General features: G+C 35.5%; 1 protein-coding gene across 2 annotated transcripts in view; it reads left to right on the top strand.

The window, feature by feature from the left end:
- The window catches only part of LOC134532087 (gamma-aminobutyric acid receptor subunit beta-like), a 45,364-nt gene that overhangs the window by 6,006 nt on the left and 19,328 nt on the right, over window positions 1–20,030 (top strand). For both annotated transcript variants that reach the window (XM_063368326.1, XM_063368325.1), the window contains exons 2-3: window positions 10,730–10,869; window positions 17,211–17,278. In XM_063368326.1, the coding sequence (XP_063224396.1) occupies window positions 10,730–10,869; window positions 17,211–17,278 (208 nt within the window). The remainder of the gene's footprint in view (window positions 1–10,729; window positions 10,870–17,210; window positions 17,279–20,030) is intronic.

Here is a 20,030-nt window from a genome sequence, read left to right as displayed (position 1 = left end):
TACCGTTGGTCTCAGTGGATTTACTATAAAAGTTCTGTACCGTCATTAAATATGCGTCGCAGTTTTAATTTTCCAGCTCTTTAGACAGGTCTGGCAACTTACCTACATTCTCCGTCCGCTTAGTGAAGCTCGCGGCGGCCTGCGAACTAATGGCGCTAGTAGTAGTTGAACCCATCATTAACACTGTGTTAAATGGGAGTTTCGTATATAATATATTATTCCTGATTTCGTTTCGATTTTTGAAGTTTTCTTTTTCAGATAAATATTTTTGACGTGATAACGTCTTATAAATCGATGAACGCCGGCTGCACGCACAAAAAATTGTAACGTTCCGCCTGAGCCGAGCGTGCAAGAACCGGCCAACCACCGTGCGAGAAAATCTTCTATAATATCAAACAGGCTAAGGCGGGATTTTTAACTGATTGTTCGTTATTATATTTAAACAAATTATTTAAATTAAATTTGCAAAAAGAACTGTAAATAATATTTGAAAATTAAAAAGTATGCAATTTTTCATCAATGTTTTCTTATGACGTTATCACGGGAAAAAAAAATCGTCCGTAAACCGACTTTACAGACAACCCCCTTTTTTCATGCATGTGGGTGGTTGTTAAGTGCCTAACCCGTACCAATGCCTTAAAATTTCTCCGAATTGGTCAGTTAAGCTGAAGTGGTGATTGAGGAAGTGTTGCACTTGTATTGTGCCTGGTTGTAACTGTCGCGCGGTAGCACAGTAGCGCAGTAGAGAGTAGCGCGATAGCGCCAGTGTGCTCCGGCCCCAGGACCGACAGACGTCGCTCCGGCTGTGATCTGTGAACGAAGAGCCGCCGACCTGCCAAGTGTATTCTGAATGCCGCTGCTATAATTAGCCGCGAGTATTGTGCTGTCAGTGGCGCGCGCTCACTCCAGCAGACAACCTCCCGTCTGCCTCCGTCGGCACTCGTCACACACGGCTCTTCCCACTCTTCCCGGTCATTACCTCCTTCCTTCTGTTCCGCATGTCCCACTGGGCACAACAACCCCACGAAACACCGAGTAATACAGAATTTTTACCTCCAGCAACCTTTTGCTAGCTCGCATCCCGTGTTTTTTTTTTTGACGTGACGTCTAATAAATCAATGAACGCACGAAAAAGTGTCCCGTTACGCACCTTGTCCCGTTACGCTGTGTCCCGTTACGCTCATTGTACTCTTGCACCGCATCTATCTCTCTTCCACTCGATTGGAACAACCATCGATTTGACTTTTTCGAGGAACATTAAACTTGAAACACTCTCATTCATTTCCTACTTTTCCTATTATCGTCCTATCCATAACAGAATAATGCAGATTGGAAGAAGTTAAATAGAAAACATGTATCAAAGTTATAGTTAAAAAAATCTGTTCCTTAAAGTAATAAACATATTTGAATTAATGAGTGCAAATAAAAGTAAATTTATCAATTAAATTGTAGATTTAATTTCACTACTTCTTTGTATCCATACAAAATAGTGATAATTCAATAAAAATGATTAAATTTTATTCTTAAAAGTATGCAACCATTTCATCAATGTTTTTTCATGACGTCACGTTAAACTATCGTCCGTAAACCGACATTACAGACAACCAATTTTCTTTTGTATAACACGTTAGCTTTCGGTATACGGCATTTGGTAGGAGTGTTTTCGCGAATGGATCGGAAATGTGTAACCACGGTGCTGACATCTGTGGCTCAAATCAAAGTTCACAAATCCCAAAAGGAAACTCTATAGTATTACCTGTTTAGGGAATTCAAACAAGATGGGCAGTATTTTAATAAAATTTCCTCGTGGAAAATCAGGTCCAAAGCAAGAATTTAGTATTTTTACTTGTCTTTTCCGATTTCAACGGAGCCGTTTAAAATTCTGTCTGCCATTCAAATGATTCGATAGTCGGCGTGGCTGCACAGGCAACGAATTATAACGGCGGAAGCGAAAACTATCTGTGTTTCGCGTTCTGAAATGTAGTTGAAAACACATTCTGCATATGTTGATCATGATCGGCATTGTTTTAAAGAATTGTACGTTTTATTTCGTGTCCGAGTTTCGTACTATAAGTTTATTTGCAATATGGTAACACATGCATTAGCTCGTTTCCGTCTGTGGCGAGTACTGAAAAACTCGATTAAAATTTTTTTTTTTGACGTCTCACTCAGTTTAAAGCCAAACATTAAAATTTATTACTGGAGACTACACTTAAATAATATGGAAATTATCTATGAAATTTTCACTCTTTATAACATATTAATCGACGCGTTCCTGAAAACAGTGCGTATATTACATCAACGTTTAAATTTTCTTACTTTACGTAAAATTCTTGTAAAAAAATTTGTTTATAAAATGGTCCCGAATAAGTCCAGAAATTGGTTCACCAGATATTAGTAGATATTTTTATTATTTTAATAATTATGTCAGTTTTGTTTAAAATACACGGCGTGAGTCTGAAATCGACAGACAACCTCGACTGTAGGTTCATCACGACAAAATAAATTTCAAACACAAACACCACTTATTGTCTAAAGTGTGTTCCAAGTCTGGTGTACGTCTTTTAAGTGGGGATTGAACTGGCGAATCGCAGCGGCCTGTGTACATGTACACACATATATTCACTAATACATTGTATATACTCGACTGTATCATGTGCGTGTTGGACTCTTTTTTGGATGGGTAAAATCTTGTGAGTTCGCGTCACCGACATGCCGTAGTAGCAGTAAGTGAAGTTAATTTGACCACGTGAATACATGACATAGGTCTGACATCACTGGTAAGTCATAGCTAGGTAATGAATTTTTACATACCACTGACATCTGTTGTGACTAAAAAAATTATGTAAGGATAAATGATATCATGCTGACATCGTACTGATATGATACCAAAATCATTTGCTTACGTACATTTGACGTAGAAATGATGTCATATTACACATTTAAAAACAAAGTTTTAAGTTTTCACTTCTGTTGACAGTCCCCATGACTGGCTATTTTTTTTTAAATTAACTATTCCACCTAGTTCCTTTTGTCTGTATTGCGCAGAGGTCAAGAGAAAAGTTTTGCAAAAGTTTTGTTTGGAAACAAATTGCCGAGAAATAGTTTGTAATGCTGTAAGAAATATTTTATATTTTAATTGATGTTACATTCAAAAATAATTTTTAAACCATGGAAAGGTAATCGAATATTCAATCATTGGACTTTATTTTGTTTTCTTACGCAGTTAGTACGGGAAAGCTATTCAGGGAAAGTACTTTAACTATTGAAGGTACTGAGTCAAAACACAGCATTAATGTCCGCGTAAGAAGTCAAACCCAGTATTACTGCGAACATTATGTTGTAATGTTACAGTTGTTTTCATGCGAATTTACAAATTTATAAATATTTGTGACTTTATGTGAATATTTCTGTTACATTTACAAAAAAAAGTTCAGATTCCTCTTTGAAGTCATTGGCGTCTAGAGTTTTAATCATATTCGGGGATTACTACAACTGTAATAAAACTATCAAAAAATTCTTTTATGGTTTTTTTAAATCTTTGAAGGCGTGACCTCTGTCTTGACTAAAGTAAATTTAAAAAACTAACGTTAAAGAATGTTTATGTCATAACAATTATTATCACTCACATGGCTTCTTCCTGTTCGTATACTCTCCCTATTATCTGCGGTGAAGCTGTGCTTCAACTACGGGTTGACTTACATCTTGTGTGAATATTACACGGATACTCATGTGCGCGTTTATGTGATTATTATATGCATATATGTTTATTTTTTAATATAGGAAAAAGGGGAAACAATTTATTTAGCAGTTTTGTTGTGTTGTATTCCATGAAACCTAAGCACAAGAAATACCATTGAAGTTGGACCAAGTTATTATATATATATATATATATATATATATATATATATATATATATATTGAAAACTCAATTTTTAGACATTATATCGTTTAGGCATTATTTAACATAAAATTAATAGCAAATTTCAGTTTAGTTCTGCATTTTTCAGTATCCAAAATAAAGTAATAAAAAAGAAAAAAAATTGCATTAATGGCATTCTAACGCTTCTGTGTTCAGTCCCCCCCCCCAATCTATTTATTTCAAAACAGATTGTTTTCTTCACATAATGTTCAGACATAAATTGTTTTTTTTTTAATTTGCCGTTTAATTGAAAGTGTGGGTAGAGAAAATAACTAATATCTAGACTACCAGTTCTACAGTTTTTTATAATACTTACAGAGGAACAACCTTGTGAGTGGATTTGACATTTTAACACATTACAAAGAATTTTGACGTGACAACGTCTAATAAATCGATGAACGCTGGCTGCACGCACGAAAAAGTGTCCCGTAACGCACATTGTCCCACTACGGATGTCCCACTACGGATGTATCCTGTTATGTTCATTGTACGCATGCGTGGCATCTCTCTTCCACTCGATTGGAACAACCATCGATTTGACTTTTCAATCATATTTTCGTCGTTTGAATTATTAATATTAAAATTTAACGATCGTCCACCGATTTTCAGCACAATCGGAACGGTTATTAATTTCCCGCCAACTACTATAAGAAATAAACATGGCGGACTACATGCGTTTTTAAAACTTCCACAACACAAAACAAAATTTATATAAATATATATATATATATATATATATATATATATATATATATATATATATATATATATAACATCTGAAACGATTGTTTCCAACATGGCCTCGTGGTCGTGCGGTTAGCATCGTTGACTATCAATCCACAGGTTGATGAATCGAATCCCGGCCGCTGGAATTCTTTCATTTTTGTACTTGTAAAAATAAATACGGTGCGCGCGACACTACAAAAGTAATGAATATAATTAAATTAATGAATGCAAATAAAAGTAAATTTATCAATTAAATTGTAGATTTAATTTCACTCCTTCTTTGTATCCATACAAAATAGTGATAATTCAATAAAAATGATTCAATTTTATTCATAAAAGTATGCAGAGGTAGATTTTATCATACAAAGGATAGAAAAATTTTAAAAAAATTTCTTCCTCAAAGAATATAATATTTTTAATGCCTAAATGGTTTGGTTGCAAAAACCTATTACGGCTCAGTCTCAGGCCGAATATGATATTTCATTTTCTTCTGGATCAATTATTTCATCAATGTTTTGTTATGACGTCACGTTAAACTATCGTCCGTAAACCGACTTTACAGACAACCAATTTTTTAACGAACAATGGTGTTTTAGAGTTACACATAATAATTCAAATTTCACCCGGGATCTTTTGCACAATGTTTTAAAAACTATTGTAACACATTATAAATAGGTTTGGTGTATTTAAGATGCGTATTTGTTATTAAATCGTATTATAAAAACGAAATAATATTATTCTCTTGCGGTGCTGCTATCTATGGTGACGGACGCGAACCGAACGAATCGCGCTATCTATCCACGACACGTGAACAGTTTCGTCGACTGTTTATAAAGTGAAGTGTATAGTTAATGTGGTTTTCATTGCTTATTACATCAACAATTTCGGCAATAAAGGTTAATTATTCTTGGAATTTAAAAATCTGATTACTAGTATAATTTCAAGTATTTATTCTTTTATTATTACAAAAAAGTAGCATCTGTTGGCGAGTGCAGTAATAATAGGTTATGTTAGATATTTGATTACAGTTTATTTATATGAAAAATTGTTCATAATTATATTTAAACGAAAAGTTAATGTGGTTTTCATTGCTTATTACAACAACAATTTTGACAATAAAGGTTAATTATTCTTGCATTTCAAAAATCTGATTACTAGTATAATTTTAAGTATTTATTCATTTATTATTAAAAAAATGTAGCATCTGTTGGCGAGTGCAGTAATAATAGGTTATGTTACAATTGACTAAAAAATTATGGTGATTCATATAATTGATGATAGATATTTGATTACAATTTATTTATATGAAAACTTGTTCATAATTATATTTAAACTTTATAGCTGAACGCCAGTTTTTAAAATTAATTACAAGTCATATACACGTGAACTGTTTCGTCGACTGTTTATAAAGTGAAGTGAAAAAATGTGGTTTTTATTGCTTATTACAACAAAAATTTTGGCAATAAAGGTTAATTATTCTTGCATTTTAAAAGTCTTATTATTAGTATAATTTCAAGTATTTATTCTTTTATTGTTAAAATAAAAATGATTCAATTTTATTCATAAAAGTATGCAATCATTTCATCAATGTTTTGTTATGACGTTGGCACGTTAAACCGACTTTACAGACAACCAATTTTTTATGTAAGTAACTGCCTTAGATTTAATCTTTTATTCGTATCAGTTAATGAGCCGGCCGACCACAAACAGATTAGTTGCGGGTGTCTGGAGAAGCGTGTAGCTCTATAAATGGTTTAAAGCAGATTCAGAGCCATGTTTCAGCGGTGTAGGCGACTAAACAAGCACCAGGTTTACTCCCTATTAACCACGCTGTGTTGCGTGTCGTCCCAGACTGGGGATTCAGAAACTAATAGGGTCGTCGAGGCAAGACAACACTTAACTAATGGCGGGCGTCTATAAGCAGCTCGTTTCAGTTGCTAGTGGCGCGCGTGTGGCGAGTCGGCGAACTAACACGCTGGCAGCGGCGGTGTGTCATCTCTGGCCGGGCCTATTCATTTTTATGATCTTTCTTCTCTGCGGGAGTTTTACGACTTCCCTAACTGCCAACATCTGTTCGCGAGAGAGAGACTTAGTAATAATTTGTGTTTCACGTCGAGTAACAACGACAAGATACGGTGAAAAAGCGGGTTTGAAACCTGTTTGGCCGTTAGCGTTTCCCCAAGAAGCGTGGACACACAACGTGACAGCAGTCATAGAACAAGGCGTGACTCATACAGTGGAAACTGAAACCATGTTTTGCGCGACATGTGACGCTATCTGTTGGGTGGGCCCATAACTATTAGCAAAAAAAAATATTCGGACAGGAGAGTAACATCCAAAGTGTTAGGTTTATGATGTTAATTTGACTACTTGACCATTAAATTTAAACTGTGTGAGAAACACATATAAATATGTATGTTCTATTTAAATTAGTAGGAGATTAAGAAAAATAATTTGTAAAAAAATAATTGTCACTGATTTATTTGCCTTATGCACCACTTCTCATAATCTATGTTAATAATATATTATGAAGGCTACTATCCAGCGGGTGGGACCACAACTACTTCAAAAAACTGAGTCTCAGTCTCGGCAATAAAAGCATCTCCCACGTGACAGCTGTCACTGGGTCGCGTGCTGTTGCAGTTCCTCGAAGCGCCGCCTAGAGGCGCTGGTGTCGCTCATATCACACCCCACCCCTCCCCAAGTCATGAACAATCTGTGATGTTTCGGTGAAGGCGGCATGTTATTTTCGGTGATGCAGGGTGATTTGTCACAAAACCTGGAACAACAAACGACACAGGAAGTTATTCATGTTGACATTGATAATGTAACAGTCCACACCTTATGTTGTTGATGTAAATTTTTTAAATACACAAATTCTAATATTTTTTTAATCCCTCTGAAAAAACTTCTGTGTTCGCTAGTGTATGGTGATTATTCTTATTATTTATCTTCTGTTTAGGATTTCCTGTTGTTTGAATAAAAGTTTATGTTCATCCGTGTACAAAACTAAAAACAAAACAAAAATTCTTTAAGAGATATAGGACAAAAAAAAGCCTTCTATACAGCGTCTTCTCCTTTTAGTTTGGTTGTGAAAGATTTAATGTCACCTTTAAACGTATTAGTTAACATAATGGTATGGATCTTAATTTCATATTGCTACGATATATATATATATATATATATATAGTGCGTCACCTAGCCTTTTGCTGCACGAATATAAACATATTTAATCTGGACCCAGTATGCTTACGTATTCTTCCAACTCAGAGAATGGTCCATTATAAACAGTGAGCCGTGTTGCCAGGTGACATTTCTGGGAAACAGTGTAAAATTAACTAATCAGTACGAAATATAATTTGCTCTGTGTTCTATTGGTTAAAAAATGTATATTGATTTGCGAGAGACGCGTCTTGGTTATTTGAAAGAAACACATTTGTTTCATAATATCAAGTATATTGGTGGAGACCTTCTATGTTTCCTACAAACATGCAATTATTTTCATTTCACCTTGGGTTTTTACCAGCATTTAAGTTATTCTACACGTTTTCGTGCGTTATCAGAGAACGAAACGTACAGGAAAGAGGACTAAATGATGTTTTGTTTTCAGCCAGTGGTTTTATAGGCCACCTCTGATCTGATTTGTATTAGAAAAATATTTAAGTAAATAAAAATAAAACATTTCGATTTCATAGATATTATTTCCACTTAATTTTCAAAATTCGATACTTTCCAGATTAGTTTAATTTCTTAAACTCGTTTGAGTTATTCGACTTAGCGAATAGCGATTCCATTAACATAAAAGCAAATATCAAATAAATATAAATATGTATTAGCTTAATTATTTTAATATAATTAAATCATAGAATAAAAATAAAAAAGGAGGGAAAGTATTTTTATCAGTAATGTTTCAGAAAGAAATATTCATTCTTAAAATTAATATGGATATTCATGATCAGCATAGGTATTTTCCTTTTATTCCAGAAAGAAAAACAATTTCAACTGTTTACAATCCATGCAATAAAGAAAATATGTCATTATTAATGTAAATTAAAAAAAGTAACAAATGATTTAAGTACACAACAAATGATTTAAGTTGAGTATTTGAATATAGTAATAAGAATTAGGGTTGTTAACGGATTTGAAAGAAAATTATTTTTTCCAGTAGATCTGTTTATTGTCAGGAATAGAGATTATACATAATTAGTCAATTATGAAAATAAATATTAAAAATTAACTGCAAAACAATATTTGAAAAAAAAATTTGTACTGCTTGTACATATAAATATACATTTAAAATATTTGATAAAGCCTGCTCGTTTGGAATGTGTAATATGAATATTTCAAAAGCTTTAGTGTATGTTTTATCATTACAAATATTTAAAAACAAAATATTTAAAAAATATATTGATTTACTATCAAGATACTTTTCCCTTTATGTGGTATCTGAAGATAATATTTTTATGCAGATTTGAAAGGTAATTTTAATAAATCCGATACATGCGACTATCAAAATGATATTATTTATATGATTAATTATATATAAAAATATACTAAGCATTTTTACATGTAAATAAAATGGAAAATTATTTTAAGACTTTTGCACAAAATTATTAGATTTAAAAATTGAAAATAATAAGCTAAAAAAATGGCTTTTATAATGAAATTAAGTTTGATGACTAAAAAAATTAATTGTTTGATAAAAATTATATTAATCAAAGAAAATAATTAAATATTATAAACATGAACTATTTCATGGTAGAAATGAACTAAATGGTTTTACGTGCTTATAATGAAAAAAAATATGTATGTTATGAAAAACGTTTACACGTTACATTATGATCGTTAGTAAAGTTAAAAATTCAAAATATTAATAACATGAATTAAAATAAAATATTATTAAATCTAAAAAAGGATAAAATTATTGTTACTATCGACAACATAATATGAGCTTAAATGCTTTTTATCAAATAATCTAATACGTTAAAGTAATTTTCAGAGTCTATAAATTTCAGAGCTTTTCATAATTAAGTTTAAGCATACAATACATTAAAACGTGCCATTGTATATTATATGAAATATAAAATACAAATATTGGTTCTGATTATATACCTGTATATAAATATTAAATAGGCCTACTATTAAAAAATGTATTTCTAATATTTATTATACTGTATATATTATTTTTAAATACATTTCAAGGGATGGAAACTTATCAGAAAAATATTGTTCATAAATTTAAGAACTATGTTGATTTGAATTACATACTTGAATTTAAAAACTGTTTAAATTTTTTCCACAAAGAATACGAAAATGACAAAAAAACATATTGTATTCGTTAACATAAGCAAAAAATATATAAAAATTAAATTCATATCTTTAAATATTATAAGAATGAATATTATTACCATTATTAATATTTTTTATTTTTAGAAATTAAATAATTCAGCAAAAGTAAAACTCAAATAGGATAGCTTATAGTGCACAAATAAATATCAGTAATAAATACCTACCGACATAAATTACTCTATTATCTCTCTTTGAAATAAATTATAAGCATATAGATATTTTTAAATATTTTCAATGAAATTACAATTTAAATGTTTAAAAGAACTATATATCATGTTGCTTTACAACAAATAAGTTTTTTTTTTAAATAATTATATAATCGATTTCCTCATATTTCTAACAATTCAATAATTATATGTATCCTTGTATATTAAAAACATAATATTAAATAAAATTAATCATTAGCTGCCTCTACAATTATATTCATATCTTCAAAATAAATTTAACAATTGTTTTCCTCGAATACATGTACAATAAAGTTATTATGTATATTAAATATAATTTTTTCATTGTAGTAAATAAAGGCTAAGTAGGTCCCAATGCTCAAAACTCTTGAAATAAAAAAAATTAGTTCAAAACTTAAATAATGTTTGTTTTCAATCACGTAAATAATTTATAATAATCGCACCACGAACAAGCATGCAACAGTATTACAATAGTTAAAGGTAGGTTATGTTTAGCTCGACACGTGTGTGTGTGTGGGGTCCGAGCGCAGCTGTGCCGGCTGTGCAGGAGTGGGGCGCAGCAGATGTCGCCGCAGCAGCTGTCGCCGCAGCAGCTGGAGCAGCAGAGCGAGCGGCTGGAGAACGCCACGCAGACCATCTCGCGCATCCTCGAGGGATACGACATACGCCTCAGGCCCAACTTCGGAGGTGAGCTCCCTCCCCCCCCCCCTTCCCCCACGCTAGCAGTTTCACTGCGTCTCATACGGTAGTAGTATCACTGTGTTGGTTCTGGTGCCGCTTTTCTCTTATGGTAGTATCACTGTGTCGGTTCTGGTGCTCTGTTTCTCTTATAGTAGTATGGCTGTGTCGGTCCTGGTGCTCTGTTTCTCTTATAGTAGTATCACTGTGTCGGTTCTGGTGCTCTGTTTCTCTTATAGTAGTATCACTGTGTCGGTTCTGGTGCCCTGTTTCTCTTATAGTAGTATCACTGTGTCGGTTCTGGTGCTCTGTTTCTCTTATAGTAGTATCACTGTGTCGGTTATGGTGCCCTGTTTCTCTTATAGTAGTATCACTGTGTCGGTTCTGGTGCTCTGTTTCTCTTATAGAAGTATGACTGTGTCGGTTCTAGTGCTCTGTATCTCTTACATGGCTCGAAGGCGCTCGGGCATCATTGTGACCAATGAAGTTGAGAATTTGGTGGGTTCTGGCGTTGTGAGAGGTTTGACGTGTCACTGCCGCTTAAAGTTCCGCCTATCAGCCAATCAGACAGTCGCCACGAAGATCTCGCCGACCGCAGACGCGTTCGGGTCAGACAACTTCTCTCTTGTACGTAAACAATATTTGGATTTTTTAAATATTGTTTATTGTTTTGATTAATATACCTCGTCTAAATATACCATAAATCATTAACATGGCATTGAAATACAGCGTTTTTGTGTTTTTTATGAAAAACCTTAAAATTATCACTTTCCTGAGTATCACTTGTCTGGATCCATTTAGACAGGAAAGTTATAACATTACAGGAAAGTGATAAACATTCACTTAGGTTCCTAATTTCCTCTTAATATTGTATGTATTATTAACCCGTTGAGGCCTTTTTTCCACAGAAACCAAAATGCCACAACCTAAGAAAAAGAAGACCAAGGAAGAAGTATTAGCACAAAAGCGAGAAAATGAAAGAAAACGTTATGAACGAATGAAAAATGATCCAGACGAGTTAGCTACTTTAAAAGAAAAGAAAAAAACAGTACGTAATAACTACAGAAAAAATAAAAACAATATCTGAAATGACCGATCGTGAAAAAAGGCACTGCAGGAAGTCGTGGCGGGCAAGATCTAGTAAATACTATAAGACAAAATGTGCTGCTAAAAAGAGTGCTACAGATTTTATAAGAGCGAACACTCCATCAAGCTTATGTAGTGAAGATTTCATTTGTGAACCATCGTCATCCCAGATTCTGCTTTCACCACCTGGTTATTTCTCACTATTCTGGCAGTAAAATAACATTCACATCAGAATATTTTCTAACGGTTTTCAGTCTATGTATACTTTATGTATAGTAAAGTATATACACGTCACTTATGCATTTTTATACATATTCAAAGTTAATTATCATTTTCCTGTGCCATATATCACTTGCCTATCTTCAAAATTTTTTAAAAGGCCTATAATTTCTTTATTTACCAATATTTTGTCTGACCCACAAAACTTTAGCTTATTTAAGTAAAACCTTAACCTCTGGCCACTTTGCATACTAAATTTGAGAAATAAAAGTATTGGATATAAAACTTCCCGTATTATTCCTTCATAATAAGAACTAGCCATATATACATGTTAACCAGCCACATAACAAAAAATATGTATATAATTTAACATAAATTTCATTTAATTTAAATAAGAAAATATTAATAAAGTTTGGCCATGTTTTAAGCACAAACGCATACCAACCTAAAAGCTTAATAAATTATTCACTTTAGGGAATTTACATGATGCAACTAAAATTTTAAGTTTCCTTCAAAAATAAAATCTCTACGAACTACCGTGCACCATATAATTATCTCCTCTTATTTTTACCAATAATTTTCTTTTCCTATTCAAAAAATCAAATATTTTATTTTGAACAAAAATATAAGTTCCACGCAGATTGTTCGGTTTTATATTTTTGTGTAACAATTAATATATGTTAAGAAGTACAGAAAATTTAAATAATTATTTTGTGGTTTAATACTTTTTTTTGAGAACTAAACTAAGTCCCTAATGACATGATTCTTGTTGGGCCGAATTTTAAAGGAAAAACCTGTACAATACACCGTTTTTGGGACATATTTTGCACAAAAGTCTTTTTCAACCTCTTGACTTCACCTCAGATACTAATTAACTAAAAATATCGAGGATCGATTCATATTGATCAAAGAATATAATGAAAATCTGCCTTCTGCAAAGCATGCTCTTTTAAAGAAAACTTGTTCATTATTTCATTGTATTTCAATATTTCCCTTTTTTATGTTTTTGGCTGACTATGTCCAAAATACAAATCACGTCCCCTCCTTATCAAAATTCAGCTCTGTCTAAGATGTTAGTTTTTGCGGGAAACGTAATATAGGGAAATGTTTCGTTCAAATGTCCCAAAACATTTTCTGAAGCACCCGAAAGATTTTCCATCGAGTTATACGTTCACAATAATAAATTTTAAAAACTATACCCGCACAAAACAGTCAAACCAATTTCTTAAATCACATTTACTTACTATAAATACGGGGGGGGGGGGGGGGGGAAATCTACAGTTTTATGCATCCTTCTTAACTTCAAACTTTAATGCAATGGTAACGTTAAGATTTTCCAATGCGTTTACAGAAAAAAAAAAGGCACTGCACTGTTCTTTTTTTCAAATTTGAGAGTAAAACAAAAAAATTTGTTTAAACAGTCCTTAACAATTTGTAGAAAGAAATTTATTTTCCGAACGTTTATCATACTTTTTGACGTGACAACGTCTAATAAATCGATGAACGCCGGCTGCACGCACGAAAAAATGTCCCGTTACGCACATTATCCCGTTACGCTGTGTCCCGTTACACTTATTGTACGCTTGCGCCGCATATATCTCTCTTCGACTCGATTGGAACAACAATCGATTTAACTTTTTCGAGGCACATTAAACTTGAAACACTCCCATTCGTTTCCTACTTTTCCTATCATCGTCCTATCCTTAACAGAATAACACAGATTGGAAGAAGTTAAATAGCAAACATGTATAAAAGTTATAGTTAAAATAATCTGTTCGTTAAAGTAATAAACATATTTGAATTAATGAGTGCAAATAAAAGTAAATTTATCAATTAATTTGTAGATTTCATTTCAATCCTTCTTTGTATCCATACAAAATAGTGAAAATTCAATAAAAATGATTCAATTTTATTCAGAAAAGTATGCAATCATTTCATCAATGTTTTGTTATGACGTTGTCACGTTAAACTATCGTCCGTAAACCAACTTTACAGACAACCAAATTTTTTTACATGATGTGAATCCATGCTGGTAATGGAAATAACGTGAAATATTCCTGAGATGTTTTTTTTCCCCCGCAAAAAGTAGTGAAGGGAGAAGAATGTGCGGCGGGCGCATACCTCGCCGCGAGCGACGCCTCCTGCCGGCCCGATAACACGTGAGGAACTGCCTGTTCCTTTGTGCACAGCACAGCACGGCACAGCACGGCACAGACTCCCCGGGGCTGCGCTCGCAGTTCCGCGTTCCAGAGCGCAGAGCGCGCGCTGCTTCTGCCAGGCGCCGCGAGACGTCCAACTTATTTTCTGTTAAAAACTCTTATCTTTTAAGAGCCAAAATAATTATTACTATTATTTTTGTCAATTATCATGGAATTTCGGGGGGAATGTTTGTTTTCATCAAAATTATATAAAATCACGAAGAAAAAAAAGTAGCTCATGAAGTTTTTTAATTGGCTTTCCAGCAAGTTAAACGTGTTAAATTATATTTTTCGTGAAATGTACTTTAATATAAACGAATTTCAATGATTAAATGCATGAATAGTAACGAAATAAATCAAAGGAAAAGACTGCTATAGCGGCAGTCACTCATTATCGTAGTCGGGGGAGAACCTTCTTTTTTTTTTTAATTTTTCATTACCGAATATGAATCAGCGTGCTTGGGTTCCGAGGTATTTCAATACGTTCATTTGAGTTATGTATTCCGTTGGAACCAATGTTTTTTTTTCTGCTTCATTTCATTTTTTTTTTTCTCTATTGAATAAGTTTGGGTTATGTAGGTACATTAATTTCTTCTTTTCATTGGATTTTTTGGGTGTTTTACGTTGGTATTTTTTTTCAGTAATTTTTTGTAATGTTTTTGCCATTAAATCGTTTTGATTTCAGCAGTGCCGATTTACTACAGTAAAACAGCTAACTGTAAAAAACCAACGATGTCCAACCGAATATTTATTTTCAGAATCAAAAGCTATAAACCATAAACCAAGGGAAAACACTAAAAAAAAAAAAAAGTATCAACAAAATCCAATAGACTCCATCTAAAACAATTAGAATTCACCATATACAAAATAATTCAGTGGAATCCACTAGAATAGTAACATCTCATAACGAAATGTCTTCCAACAGAAACCTACAAAAAAACATTAAAAATACAGTGGGAAATACTAGAAAATACAAATAGTCTAAGAATAAAATATTTTCTATAGAAACAACCAAAAAAACCAACAAATATAAGTAAATGAAAAGTAATTATAAATCAACATTCTCGCGCAACTCCCCGGCGATACAATAAAATTAAAAACAACAAGAAAGTATTAAAAAAAACCTAGGATAAATAAGTAATAATTGCAGACCTGAAAAATTCGCGGGTTCATTTCGTGTTATGCTAAAATTCAAATAATTATACCTTAGTGCTGCTTCTGCCATTGGTTCACTGTTAATCTGAAGGACTGAGGGCCAATTAGAGACCATCATTCAATATGTAGAAGTGTCGAATCACAGTCTATCCAGTCGAGACGACTCACAAGTCAGCAGCCAATGAACAGTTGGCATTTGCCCGAGTGTGTAGAGGATATTGGAGTCTATATTGGAGGTAATCGAACCCGCGAATTTTTCCGGTCTCTACTAATAATTAAATACAACATTAAGATATTTTCAAAAAAGATATTAAAACATAATAAAACTAGTATAAACTTTTGATATCTATGGTTACAAAGGCAAAACTGTATTTTGGCCAGAGGCCTGGCCACACTGTTCCTTCTTCGTGCTACCTAGCTGAGTGCAGCACAGCAGGGTGGTCTTGGAGCGCCTCTTGACTGCGGATGGCAGTCGACACCCCTCCCTCCCACAGCACCAGGTTGGCAGCACTGGCGCTCGAGTGGACGAGCTGCTGCGCAAACTTTACCCGGCCCTTGTTTCTGCGCGACTCCGACCAACCGCTGGCCCTCCAAGTCGCGGCTGGCTCGTGTGTGCACCAGATTAGCAGCAGTGCTTGTGACTGCTCGCCAGGAGTTCGTGGGCAAAAGCATTCTGTTACTGGTTCAAGTTGTTCCCCAATCTTTCACGCTCCATGTTGTGGATATTTCAATCGACATTGGTTCTGGGTTATCTGCCGTTTTGGTCAGAACCACAAGAACTACAGAAAAATAAATCATAGCTCTAACGTCTTGTATTTTTTCTTCCTTTTTTTTTTTTTTTTGTTGGTGGATGATGTATTTTATTCGATATATGCATTAGATATTTATAGGTACAGAACAAGCCAGTTAAGCCACTTTACTTCCATGATGGGTAATAAGCAACAAAAATATTTTCCCAGCTAGATAGATATGTAGCTGCAACTCCAAACTATATCCTCCGATTTTGTCATCATTCTTTTTTTTTTAATTTCCGCCCACTATGGAAGCAATTTATAAAGACGTATTCACGTCAACAAATTGTCGAAGGAACTGAAATTCTGTACCCACATCCCTTTAAGAATGTTAATATGGGTGAACAGTTAGCTGGGCTGAAGCAACCACAATACTGTACCTGCAGTTTCTACTCGTTACAGAGAAGTGTGTTGCTGGTACTGAGAGTGGTTGCCCTTACTTCCACGATGGGTAATAAGTAGGGACCTGTAAAATTCGCGATTTCAAATCCCTAAAGGATAGACTCCATTATCCTCCATGCACTCGTGCAAATTACCTCTGCTGATTGGTTACCGACTCGTAACACCTGTTGACTGGAATGATCGTGATTCGCTAATTCTTCTGTTAAAGATTTTTCCATTGGCCCAGAGTCCTTCAGATAAACTGTGGCCCAGTCACTGAAGCAAAATAATGTTTAAAGTATCTGGACTCTATCCTATCGCGAAATGAATCAGCGAATTTTACAGATCTCTAGTAATAAGCAACAAAAATATTTTCTGAGTGCCCTGTTTATTTTTTCATTTACATTTGCATAACATGCATAGCCAGCAGACAGCCTGGGAGCGACCCCTCCGGCGAGGGGAGGAAGCAGTGCTGTCTGTCCGTCGTGTCCGCCGTGTCCTACCAGCCCCCTTGTTGCAGGTGACCCGCTGTACGTGGGCATGGACCTCACCATCGCCAGCTTCGACTCCATCTCCGAGGTGAACATGGTGAGTCGGTCTTGCTCGTCGCACCGATCATTCAACTGGATTCTCTGCAACGTTCAAATGCACTGCAATGACCTATGTTCTTGATATTTCGCCGAAGAAACGATAGATATGTAGAGACCGGAAAAATTCGCGAATTCATTTCACGACATGCTAAAATACAAATAGTTATACCTCAGTGATGCCTCTGCTATTGGCTCACAACTCACCTGGATGACTCTGGGCCAATGAGAAACACCCTACCAAACATTTATCGAATCACAGGCTGCTACGTTGGGACGTCTCACAAGACAGCAGCCAATGAGTGGGTGGCATTTGACAGAGTGTATGTAGAACTATGGAGTTCATCCTGCAGGTCATTGAACCCGCGATTTTTTCTGGTCCCTATAGACATGCCTCCAAGTCTATCTGGCCATCATCTAGCTATGCTGCACTCGAAGGCATGTCTCATGCAGTGACCGCATTGTTGTTAGCTTGCAATAATAGCTCTCCTACTCCAAACAATGCATACAACCAAAAATAATCTCATGGGAATATCCTGTGTAATAACTATTTACTATGTCATAAAATAAAAAGACCCGTAAAGGCAGATAAGGCTGCGACTGGATTAAATCTTACCTTCGGCGTGTTGCCCTCAGAAACGCATCCGCGAGCTATTACGATAGTAAACAAACAAGCCCGGTCTGGTGTCACATCCTCCAATCCTTCGGTGGCACATCCTCCAAGCCTCTTAAGCCACATCCTCCAAGCCTCTCGTGCCACATCCTCCAAACGCCTGGTGCCACATCCTCCAAGAATCTGGTTCCACTTCCTCCATGTCTTTGGTGCCACAAACTTCAAGCCTCTGGTACCTCATCCTCCAAGCCTTTGGTGTCACATCCTCCAATCCTTCGGTTGCACATCCTCCAAGCCTCTTATGCCACATCCTTCAAGCCTTTGGTGTGACATCCTCCAACACATCCTAGTCAGTAGGTAGTGGCATTGGCGAATAATTCACCGACGTTTTGGTTGACATTGTAGTCGCCATCATCAAGGAGCAGTTACCTAGTCTGTAGGTAACTGCTCCCTGATGATGGCGACTGCAATGTCGACCGAAACGTCGGTGGATTATTCGCCAAGGACACGGCTACAACCCAGAAACCAAGCTACTTCAGATAATGGCCGTGAAAGCCAGCGAACATTCTTAATTATTATTATTATACCTTTTGTAATTTATCTTATTCAGCGAGTAATATTTAAGGGCAGGCCTTTTTTTTTAGCGAAACAAAAAAAAGATCGCCCGTTACAGACTGCAATACGGCATGACTACGCCAGCGGTTTCTTCCTTGTAACCAGCCGCTGGTTGCAAGGGAAGCCTTTGCTTTATTTGACGGAGCCACTCTGGATGCGTTTGTTTCCGCACTGAATTACTATGGTCGATGTTCTAACAGCGGACCTGCAGTACCCAGAAGAAACTCAACCAACCACGAAACACAGACGATGCTAACGTGTTTTAACTCTCAGCTAGTCTTGAAATATTTTCGCGAAAATACATGACCGTTGTTATATACATATATAACTTAAAACAGCTAGTTTTAAAAATAAACTCATTAACCACAACATTAGGTAACGATAATTATAAACCAAGATGGTTTCATCGGTAATAAATACGTTCTATATTCAAATCAAAATATTGGCGCGGAACAAAATTGTATAAAGCCTTCCAATCACACTGTTAGAAGTTACTGTAATTATACGAATTTTTCAACGAAGAAATGATCTCAATTAAACGAAGAGCTCTTTACAATCTCAAATAACGGAATCTTAGTAAAAAAAAAAAAACTACGAAGCATTTTGATTTCCGAGTTGTAACTTTCGTCCTAAACGAAGACAAACTAACGAGTGGACAAAATAAGAGTGTTCTTAAAGAGTTTTTGAAAGTTTTGTTAATATACCAAGTATATTCTTTCGATTCATGTTCAAAGAAAGTGATTTAAGTGTCCCCAAATTTACGAAGATCCCTGGATGATTTGTAGCCAGTGTCCTTCGTAACATGAAGGTGAGAATTTATAACAGTGCACGTCTCTTCAGGGTACCTGCTTCAACTCCCTCCAGTGGCTTTCTTCGTGCAAGATGCGGGCCAGCCAGTTAGGGCCTCCAGGGCACTAGACCCGCGGCAGGGGGAGGCGGAGATAATGCGAGAAGCGTGCTGCTACAACCCACCCTCCTCCCCCCCCTAATCAAAGGCCTCTCGAAACAAGAGTGGTGACGTCATCTGCCTGCGAGCGAGCAGCAGGAGTCTGTTGATAGATCGATACCAAGTCGCGCCATCCCGCCTGTCCAAGAGGTTGGAGGTACCACGAGCCAATCGATACCCCCTCCCTAGATGCAACATGCCTACACACCACCAGCTACCCCGACAATCCACTCGCCGTCCTGACGTGTGCCTCTACACTGCTGAAGATTCGTAACACCCTGTCTTCATACCGCTAGCATGTACTGACAGGTCAGTTTGGGGCTAGATTGAAGGGATTGGAGGATGTGCCACCAAAGGCTAAGAGGATGTGGCACCAGAGGCTTGGAGGATGTGTCATCAGAGGCTTTTAGTGTGTGGCACGAAAGGCTAGGAGTATGTGGCACCAAAGGCTTGGAGGATGTGGCACGAAAGGCTAGGAGTATGTGGCACCAAAGGCTAGGAGGATGTGGCACGAAAGGCTAGGAGTATGTGGCACCAAAGGCTTGGAGGATGTGCCACCAAAGGCTAAGAGGATGTGGC

Source organism: Bacillus rossius, chromosome 5, assembly GCF_032445375.1.
Source record: "Bacillus rossius redtenbacheri isolate Brsri chromosome 5, Brsri_v3, whole genome shotgun sequence".
NCBI classification, from domain to species: domain Eukaryota; kingdom Metazoa; phylum Arthropoda; class Insecta; order Phasmatodea; family Bacillidae; genus Bacillus; species Bacillus rossius.
This window is presented reverse-complemented; position numbering and strand designations above follow the sequence as displayed.